The sequence below is a fragment of the Palaemon carinicauda genome, chromosome 9, assembly GCF_036898095.1.
Source record: "Palaemon carinicauda isolate YSFRI2023 chromosome 9, ASM3689809v2, whole genome shotgun sequence".
NCBI lineage: Eukaryota > Metazoa > Arthropoda > Malacostraca > Decapoda > Palaemonidae > Palaemon > Palaemon carinicauda.
The window spans coordinates 63,982,427-63,993,665 of NC_090733.1; the positions used below are offsets into that span (position 1 = coordinate 63,982,427).

The 11,239-nt window shown below is 37.3% G+C and overlaps 1 protein-coding gene across 1 annotated transcript in view; it reads left to right on the top strand.

Annotated features, from left to right (window-relative positions):
* The first annotated feature begins 1,477 nt into the window (after nucleotides 1-1,477).
* Nucleotides 1,478-11,239, top strand: part of LOC137646456 (sodium-dependent dopamine transporter-like) — a 37,220-nt gene continuing 27,458 nt past the window's right edge. Inside the window, exons 1-3 of the mRNA XM_068379558.1 lie at nucleotides 1,478-1,565; nucleotides 5,729-6,109; nucleotides 6,301-6,432. Coding sequence (XP_068235659.1) covers nucleotides 1,478-1,565; nucleotides 5,729-6,109; nucleotides 6,301-6,432 — 601 coding nt within the window. The remainder of the gene's footprint in view (nucleotides 1,566-5,728; nucleotides 6,110-6,300; nucleotides 6,433-11,239) is intronic.

Below are 11,239 nucleotides of genomic sequence, written 5' to 3' on the forward strand. Positions count from 1 at the left end.
ACAAAGATAAAACAGGGGAGGGAAGGAGCACTAAAACTCTGGTAAGTACTTTGATGATGTAGTTTACAAGCCTTCACTCTAAATAGAAAAATGTTTTCTGTCCAGAGGCCTGAAAACTCCACATGAAGGACTACTATTACACAGGACGTGCACACCCAGATTCCTGGCTCCGCTACCAGAGGCCAATCCAGTGTGCCACGAGCAGTGTAGGTGGAATGTTGTGTGGCTCAGTCTTTTGCGTGTGGTAGCATTTAGAAGTGGATAGTGTTTGTTAACATAGGTTATTGCTGATTTTGTTTGTTTGTTTGGTTCTTCATAGGTTCTTTCTTGGTGATTTTGTGTATTCAAAATGCCGAATAAGTGTGGTGTTGTGAACTGCAACGGTAGTTATAACATGGATAACAGGTGCCGAGTATTTCGACTGCCAAAAGACCGTTATGAAAGACAGAAGCGGCTTGATGTGATACCACCACGTAAGAACTTTGTTGATTCTGACACATTTTAAATTTGTAAGAAACACTGGGGTGCAAACCCTCCTATCAAATTGCCTGGTGGTTCTTCGTAACCTGCGATCCCTCCTAGTGTCTTCAATGTGCCTGCTTCATGTCTGCCATCTTCAAAACCTGTACCTCACCAGGCAAAGACCAAAGACAAAAAACTGAGGCATTTTCTTCAGAAAGATATGATTACTTCATTTGATGCTTTTAGACCTGAACGTGACCTACAGAAGCAGTGCAAGAATTTAATTATTTCAAGATCAGAAGAAAGGATAGTGTGTCTGATCATTCAGTGAGTGCAGCCTGTCTGTGAATGTTGAAAACATGCCCACGTTGTGTAGCCCACTGATCTGCCATGCATTCAAGAAGGGCATTAATGTACCACTGGGTAAGACACTTCATCCCAACAATGGTTTGAAGTCGTATGGTCAGTTTGGTGAAGCTGTGCGCTTAGCAATTAACTATGACTTCCCTTTTGACAAAATTATTGCGAATGTTGTCACTCTTCTTCAAACCCACACAGCCTGTGTGAACACCGAGAATGAGAAGAAGCTGGTATTTTTTGACACGCCAGTTGGAACTTTTATCACAGAAACAGTTTTCCATGAATGATTATTGTTTTGCTCTTGAATCATACCTCAAGTGTAGTTATCAACAGCTCAAAGACTTTTTGGTGCTGCCAAGCAAACGCAAGCAGCAGTACTTCACTTCATCTATTGACGAGGATCAGGTGATGAGGGAAACATTTGCCAAAGTGAAGACACTGCAGCTGAAGAATGTATTCCTCTTGATAGATGATTGATTAATTGATTAATTGATTGATTTGAAGTTCTCTGGCTCTTGATAGATGAAGTACAGATTCGGCAGACTGTTGCATTTTCTGATGGGGTTCTGAGTGGTATGGCAGTGAACATGCCGGACTGCAAGGCTACTTCTGTGCTATGTATTATGATGAAGTCACTGCACAGAGGACCTAGTTTATGATTTCTGTGACACCCATCCACAAGCTCACATCAGCAAACCAGCTTGAGAGTGTGAAGGAGGCAACAGCTGCTGTTGAGAGGGCAGGTGGGTGTGTCATCGGGTTTATTTCAGACCACAAGATAAACCAGCAGTACTTTGTTTGATTTTCCGGATGATTGCCATGCCACAGCCAAGCATCCTCTTGATAAAGAGCATGTCTGTTTTCTACCTTTTGACACAGTGCATCTTCTGAAGCACATTCACAACAACTGGATCAGTAAGAAGTCCCAGAAGATCAGTCTTGACAATAAAACAACAGCATCATTTGCTGACATCAAGAAACTGTAATAGTCAGAGAAAAGTAGTATTCTGAAGACTACTCCCCTCACTAAATTTGCTGTTAACCCCTCACTACTTCAACTATAAAATGTGCAGCCTGTCTTGAAGGTCTTCAATGAAAAGACTGTGGCTTCATTGAACCTCAGAGGATGTCACGACACTGCTAAGTTCATCCAAATCATCCTCAACTGGTGAAATTTAGTGAATGTATCTGGGAAGGGGCAAGATCAGCGCATGAACAATCAATATCGAGCTGTTCAGGATCCCCAGTCAACCAGCCTGCAAACTTTCCTGTTGATTTTCCAAGAGGCTTCTTCAGGACATGAAGTAAATTGAATGAAGTGTTTCACCCATGACACCAAGAATGCACTAGTGTAGACTATGCAGGGACTGATTGCCAATTGCCACTACTTGTTCAGAAACGCAGGCTTCCTTTATGTCCTACTGTGTGAGATCCAGAGTGACCGACTTGAGGGGGAGTTCTCAGTCTACCGTCAATTAACTGGTGCAAACTCTTTCACGACCACTGGGGATGTGTTCTCCGTATGTAAGCAGCACCTCTTGAGATATGCTGCCTTAAACCTCCAGTCCATCCATGTCCACCCTGTGTTGAAGGAACATACTTGCTTGGGGACTGCACTTGACCTAGAGGATGCAGCCTCTATTAAGAGTTGCACCACGGATGTGACAAGACTGTGAATGAGAGTGCAGTGCGGCCTTTGTGGAGGGATGGCTTGAGACGAAGTGCGCGGACGGTGTGGTCTTCAGCGCCGAGGAACCTCTTGTGACCAGAGACGTTAAGGACTTTATCGAGACAGTGTCCAGAGGTTCCCTGACAACTCCACATATGTGCACTTTTGATCTTATCAGATGTGGACTGTTTTATCAAAGAAGCTCGTCACCGTTCCTGCTGCCAGAAAAAAACTAATGGAGATCATGTCAACACTGGCCAGATTCAGTGGGATTGACATTGACTGTCTCAAGGGGTTCCGTCGTCTGGCAAATGTTCCTCTGAATGGACTCCACAGTCTAGAAAAAGACCAGCAGAAGATTGCAGTTCTTCTCCAGATCTCTGTAAAGAAGGCCCGGCTCGCTGATTAATCGCTGCAGTCTGGTAAGCTTTTGCTTCTATGTCTGTTATTTTGTGTGAATTTTTGTTTGTTTACAATCACAAAGGTTTAACTATAATCCATTTTGTAAAATGTAAAACAAGAGCAACTTGGATTCCTTTAAAGTGTCCACTAACTTCATAAAATAATACATGTTAACTCTGGCTAAAATTGGCATTTCAAAGCATAACAGTGCCTTTAAAATGATTTCAAATTTACTATAAAAGTTTATATTAACTTATACTGCATTGATTAAGTCAATAGTAGATATACTTGTCTTATATACAATGTTAGGTTTCTAGTTTTGATATATTTGCCCAATATAAAGTGTTAGGTTACAAAGAAAGCAATGGCCTCCGCTAGCGGAGCCAGGAATCTGGGTGTGCACGTCCTGTATAATAGTAGTCCTTGCTCCACACATAAGTAATTTGATGGCCTACTTTAGCTTTGTCATTACTAAAGCCATATACTCTCTAAGGCTTTGTTTCGGCACCGTCCCAAGTACCCCAGTACAGGAATTTTACGTTATGAATGGAGACAATGGCAAAGGAGGGAAAAGGGATATATCAAAGTAGTAAATTTAAAGATAAGGATCTTTATCTTCGAAGCATTTAGAATGAAGACTAAGTCATTTGTTAACACACTATTACCCTTAAGTTATGTAGACTTGCTCCTTTTAATATATCAGGTGTGCTGTCCCGAGATTAAATATTCATATTAGACACAATAAAATAAATGAAGGGAGTATAAATACGAAAAGGTGTAATTAACCTAAGCTAGTTATTTTATTATATAAAGATTACAGTAGAAAATTGGACATCTTAACATGGTAAAGCATTAAAGGCCAATAATTACACCAATTTAGAAATGCATAATAGTAAGCAAAATATTGTTGCTTTAGACTCTTGGTCTTCTACAATGGTAATTGATCAAACTGGGGTCAGACACCTGGTCCTGCGACCCGGGACTGGACTAGTCTCTGAATGTAAGAATTATAAACAAAATTTATGCACACAATCCTATGCTGGAACAGTTCTCAAATTCGGATCTTCCCTCTCTCCAGCCGACAGAACACCAGAATTCCTATGTCCTCCTCTGTTTGTTGGGGGAGTTGGGGTGAACCACAGTCCAGGTAGCTGGACCGTGGGGTGAGCCAGAAATGCACAAATTGAATGACCAGTGTGGTCAGCCAGTCACAACGGCTGCGCGTGAACAAATAGGGCGACCGTCAGGCAGATCGCATGGGCTCACCTGGGTCATCTTCCAAAAAGTGAGGGTAGTTTGAGTTGAGATGCCAAATCTGGACTTTTGGGCAGGGCATTGTATTATTTCAAGGAGTGAGTAGGAGGCAGGATTTTGTATAAAATACAAAGGAAAATCTTGCAGCTCTAGGGGAATAGACATACAAAGTATTCCTACCTATTCTTGCATACTAAAAATGGGTAATTTAGATAAATAATTAGAAAAGGGCTGGTGCATTGGGCAAATTAAACCTAAATTATTCAGACCTAAATTCTTACTGAAGAGATAAAATAAGCTACTAATAAGTCAGGAGTAGGCTCCTAAAATTACATTAAAAACCATTGCAATAATTCATCTCGAATTAAGAGAGGAACCAACGCACACAGCGTAATGTTTTGTCTTGCGTTTCTACGCAGTAACGTCACGAATATGGCGTATTGTCAACAAGTTCAGTTGAAGCAGTCTACCTTTTTCGGTAAAAGAAAACATTAGGTACAGACGTGAATATTTCTAGGATAACTACTATATTGGGAGTGAGACCAAAATACGAAAGAGAAGAAGAAGAGAGAAGTAAAATTCTTCACATCATTAGATATGTAGGCTACAACAATGTAAATTATTTGATAGCTACATCATAAATCATACAAAAGTTTAAAGTGAAGCAACTTTTTGAGAGAGAGAGAGAGAGAGAGAGAGAGAGAGAGAGAGAGAGAGAGCAGGTGAAGAAAGGAAGGAGGTGGTCGATGTGGAGGGAGAGGTTAAACAGAACTTTTTTTATAGTTTTGTTCGTAAGCATTTCTGGGAAATAGAGATTTTGCCTCTTGGTAAGGGAAAAATTGTCTTTCTTCTTTACTAATGGTGATTCGTGATACTCTTATAAATTACTGCAATGGCTGTAAGTCACTACATAAAAATCTCTTAATGATAAGAGTGTTTGTTACAGAGTGCTTGCACTGTCTGGGAAACCCCCAGTAGGTTGCTAAATCGGAAAGAAGATACAAAGTATTTTTGAAAATTACGGTTTGGTGATATGCCTCAGCATGCAAACTCAATTATGATAAATTCATTCATATGACCAGATGTCATTTCATAAGCAGATCAACTATTACTGGCAGATTGGTCTTATATATCATCATTAAGGCTACTGAAGTTAATAGATGTACGTAGATTAATCATCTGAAAGGTAAGTATAAAGGGTAAAATACTGTATGGTTCCAGGAGAAAAGTACGTATAAGGTATCAAGGATGGATAGAAATGGATAAGCTTATAAATATTTATGGGGCTTATGAGAGTATCTTTGAACACAGAAAATATAGGGATTAAAGAGGAAACAGAGGTAAAACCTTTAGACAAATTAGCTCTTTCATTGGTTGCTAAGGCAGCCTACTTCTTAGAAATATCAAAAGATGTAATTTGTTTGTTCTTGTACAACAATGGTAGATTGAGTAATTTGTTGAATATGCCATTTTTTTTTAAATATTGAAAATTTCACTTCTAGATCAGCATATACAGTATATGCACTACCAATCGATGAAATTGATTATAACTTATATCTGATTTTTCTTTTCTTTTTTTAGGGGAACGCAGGGTTGCAGGGGTGTTACCTTACCCACGGGGAGGAAGTACCGAAATTGTTCCAATGGCTGGCGGGGAGATGCTTACAATTAAATCTTCAGCTACCCAATTTGAGGGGGATGGCTCAGTTGGGGGAGATGGAGGGTCAGGGGGTGTGCCTGTTGCTGCAGTCGCCCCACGAACACCAAGGGGAGCACCCAATGGGCCAACTACCAATGTCCCTTCATCAGGTACATCACAGACTCCAGGACCCCCAGGTGTGGCTGACGATGGTCGGGAATCATGGGGAAAATCCATGGACTTCCTGTTGTCCATCATCGGCTTTGCTGTGGACTTGGCCAATGTGTGGCGTTTCCCCTTTCTCTGCTACCGCAATGGAGGAGGTAGGAAAATGATCTTCATGTATTTTATTTTATTATTTGTATTATTATGTTATAGATTTAAACAAGGATGACAATGTCTGCTGAAATGTTTAATATAAGCCTTGAAAGTACTGTATATTATCTTCATTCAAATAGGGCAGACACTAATTTCTAAACATAAATGATGTCCTTTACCATTTCCTTGTTCACAGGTGCTTTCTTACTGCCCTACTTCCTGATCACAGTGTTTGGAGCTCTTCCGTTGTTCTTCATGGAGCTTGTTTTGGGCCAGTATAATCGACAAGGGCCAATAACCGTTTGGAAAATTTGCCCTTTGTTCAGAGGTAATATCACAACTTAATATAATAGCATCTATTTGATATTCTCATAATGACATACATTAGAAGGAAATTTACCAGCATAATGAGTCAAGCTCGAATCATACAGAGCTGGCCCGAGTATACAATATCTAATGAATTTAATGGATGAATAAATATAGTAATATAACAGATATGAGAATAAAGTAATAGATAAAAATCTGCGATATAAAGAAGTTATTGTTTTATTTATCAAACATATGCTAACGTTAAAATCCTAAAAGCAGACGCTCTCAGAATCACATAAAATGTCAGACAAACTTTACTAACCGAAATAAGAATATTTTTGCCTTTTAACAACTTTCCAATCACAAAAATATATATCGTGTGAATAAAATAGTATCACGTTCACTGGCCCATGGAACTGTTTCACGTGCACATTAAGGATCCTGGAGTCAATTTCGTAGGATTAATACACAATCTTGCTCAAATTATTTCCGTCCATTTATCTTTTGTTTTGATGACTCCCGAGAAGAAACAATTGATTTTATTTGTTACAATTTATTGCTTTCAGATTCCCTTATTCCAAATACTTAGCCAATTACGTACTATAAAAGTACGGGGTGTTTAACGCTGAATTGTCGTAAATTCATGGCCTATGTAGTAGCGGTATCTGCTTTTTCATTACCAACTCCAGCCTGTGCTCTAGCGTATTTCAATTTTAACCACATGACAGTAGAATTTGTAATTGTTCTCTGATGATCGACTGGCCACAAAAACACAATTCTTGCCTAAAATACTTTCTTGTATATACTGAATTGTTACCTACCAATTGTTAATATGTCATGTTGAAAAAATAAAATGATATTGGATTCGTGAATTGTGTATGAGTAACGTTTTCCAGTCTGGACAAACTTTACAAACTACGGTATTCCAGAATCCATTTTCTTAGCCAATAACTTTCCTGTTAGAGTGTTATATAAATTGACACAACCAATGGTCCTATACCACGTAATTGTGATTTGCAATCGGTACCGGAAAAAAAATATGGTTCTGATAAATCGATATTGAATTACTTTCAAGTAAAATGTTTCCTTCCTCTTAACAAATCCAACATTTACTCTTCCCTCCCCCACACTTTACGCCCTTAAAATCATAATCTCTCTCTCTCTCTCTCTCTCTCTCTCTCTCTCTCTCTCTCTCTCTCTCTCTCTCTCTCTCTCTCTCTCTCTCTCTCTCTCGACACTTATTTTGTATTTATGAGAAATATTTCTGTCGGGACAAAATACGTTGCCTAACTAATTTAAAAATCGACAATTTTTTGTTAACAAATTGTTCGCATTATATATTAGAATCCTTAAAAGATAAAGTTACGAGCGTATGAAATTATAATTAATTTGTTTATGCATAATTTTCCTGTCTCCCCCACCATCACAACCCATACAGCTCCAACAAGTATGAGTAGCTTACTCAAATCTAACTTACTCCTAATCTTCCTCCTCGTCAATAAATTTGATGGTTTCATACTTGTAGTGCTGTGTACAGTTGTTCGATATGATAATAAAAACTTTGACAAATAAGACAATGATTCTAGGAAATTTTGCTACTGGAGTTTTCGCCGCAGGACTTTTTTGCCACAGACTTATTACCGTAGGAAATTTGGCAACAATTTGTTTCTTCCGCAAGGAATTTCCACCGCAGAAATGATAAAGTAAAAGTATGAGAATAAAATATTGTAATACTGTCATTTTTAAAAATTAAAGAATTAATTAAGTAATTGTCTATACTTCATATTATGCTTTAAGGTTTCAAAAAATTTTCTCTACTTCTCCATATGTAGATGGATGATAAGTATTGGATGTGGTGTTGGTCATCAAAGTTAGATACTGCCCTCAAACATACCTGGAACAACAATGTAGTTTATTATTAGTAGAGAATATTCCTATCCCAGCATCTTCGCTGACTTGTCTTCTTGTTGAATGGGATATAATCAGAGACTTGTTAAAATACGTTTAATCTTGCTCAGGTCTACATTTTTGCTCTACGGTAACAACTTCTGACTCTCGAGTGAGAAGATGTAAACAAAACTCGTACACAACAATACAAAACCCACAAATGAGCATCACTCTATAAAAGACTGAATCCTACTGCAATACAAAAGTAAGAAGAATCACTTTAGGAAAATTAAATAATGATTAAATCATTCATAATATATGCTACTACAATTATAAACTATGTTGGAACATGTTTTATCAATGCAATACTGTGCAACATTACTGTTAATACCCGTAGCGCATATAGTATTACAGTACGGTATAAAATACATAACAGTCTCCTCCCCCTTAACTTGACTTTGTACAAAACTTTACAAATCTAATCTCTCAGGGGGCTTCCCTCTATCCATCCTGTTCTGGTACATAAATAGATTCTGAATCTACATATGACATTTGAGCATCTTCGTTAATATTTGATTTAAATACTTCTGAAAAATTTTCATCTCTAACATTCACATGATCTACAGGATTTTTATTTAATGGCTGTAATTGATCAAGATGGTGATTTACAATATTTCCACCAACATGAACATCATTATGTAAATTTCCTCTCTCTTACAATTTCTCCTGGTACTCACTTTTCTGGAGTATTGTATGATCCTACCATGACATTAGAATAAGGGGAAAAGTGTCTTACTTTTGGAAGACTTTCTAATTGTTCATACCCCTTTTCTTCTAAATTACTTTGCAAACTTGGATACAACAGATCTAACTTACACCTAATCCTCCTCCCCATCAATAAATTTGATGGTGTCACACCTGTTGTCCTGTGCAGTTTTGTTCTATAAAATAATAAAAACTTTGACACGTTAAAAATATGCAATTTTCATTTGCTTTTCTGCATTTCATGTTATGCTTAAATGTTTGAATAAATCTTTCAGCCTCTCCATTTGTGGAAGGATGGTACGTTGCTGAAAATGTATGTTTAATACCATTTACTTCACAAAAATCTTTAAATTCCTGTGAGGTAAGCTGTGGACCATTATCACTTACAATTCTTTCTGGAATTCCATGTGTAGAAAAATTTTTCATTAATTCTTTTAATAGTTGCATAAGCTGTTGTCTTCATTGGAATTACTTCTGGCCACTTACTGTAAGCATCTACAACTATCAAAAACAAATAACCTAAGAAAGGACCTGCAAAATCTATGGGCACTCTTTGCCATGTATATCAGGGTAATTTCCATGGATGCATTCTAGCAAATTGAAGATTGTTCTGTTGTGTCACAGTTCATACAATTTCTTACATATAATTCTGTATCTCTATCTACACCTGGCCACCAGACAAAAGTCCTTGCAATAGACTTTGATCTGACAATACCTTGGTGATCAGCATGTATTTTAGACAAAACTTTATTCCTCAGTGAATGAGGAATAATTACTTTTGACCCTTTTATTATACAACCTTGTGCTATACCCAAATGCATTCCATATATCTTTATAGGCTTTACAATTTACCTCATTTCCACATAAGTCCCTACCTCTCATTAAACTCGCTAAAACCTTATTAAGTATTGGGTCTTTCTTGGTATTGTGTGCAATATCCTTGGCTGTAATGGGTACATCATATACTGAAACTAGCAAAATACTGTCATCACTGGAAATCTAGATAAAGCATCTACATTACCCATCTTTGATGTTGGACGGTATTCTATGTCATAGTGGTACGCGGCTAACGTAATTGCCCAACGTTGTAGTCTTGCAGCTACCAACGTAGGTAAACTTACTTTTGGACCCAATATTGCTAATAGAGGTTTATGATCAGTAACAACTGTGAACTTTTTCCTTCCATAAAGATACATATGAAATTTTTAAACTCCATACACCAATGCTAAACCTTCTTTTTCTATTTGAGAGCAATTCCTATCTGCCTTGTTCAATACTCTGGAGGCGAAAGCAATTGGCTTTTCAGTGCCATTCGACATAACATGAGATAATACTGCACCTAAACCTATGTTCGATGCATCACGAACTAATTTAACTGGTAAATTCATTTGATAATGTACTAGAAATGGAGGTGATGTGATTTCCTGCTTAATTCTTTCAAAAGATTCCTGACAATCTTTTGTCCAATTCCACTCTACACCCTTATTCAGTAAGTTATTATTATTATTATTATTATTATTATTATTATTATTATTATTATTATTACTTGCTAAGCTACAACCCTAGTTGGAAAAGCAGGATGCTATGCCCAGGGGCTCCAACAGGGAAAATAGCCCAGTGAGGAAAGGAAATAAGGAAGAATAAAAACTTAAGAAAAGTAACATTAAAATATAATTAAACTATATAAACTATAAGAAATTTAACAATATAAGAGGAAGAAAAACAAGAAAGAACAGCGTGCCCAAGTGTACCCTCAAGCAAGGGAACTCTAAATCAAGACAGTGGAAGACCATGGTACAGAGGCTATGGCACTACCCAAGACTAGATGGATGTGCGATTGTAAATAAATTCTGAATGAAATTTCCATAAAATGTTACTAAACCTAAAAATGATTTTAAGTCCTTAACATTTTCTGGTACCTTTGTTGATTACACCGCTTTAATTTTCTCCTAAGTCTTGTGAATACCTTTGTCATTAATTACAAAGCTTAAGTATTCCACCGAATCAACTTCTGGAATACATTTGTTCTTATTTACTTCAATATTATGTTTCTTCAACTTCTTCAGAACTGCTCGTAATCTTTCTCTATGTTCTCCTTTATCTTTACAAGAGACTAAAATAACATCTATGAAAATAAATACTCCTTTCATTCCTGAAAAAAAATATTATCCATA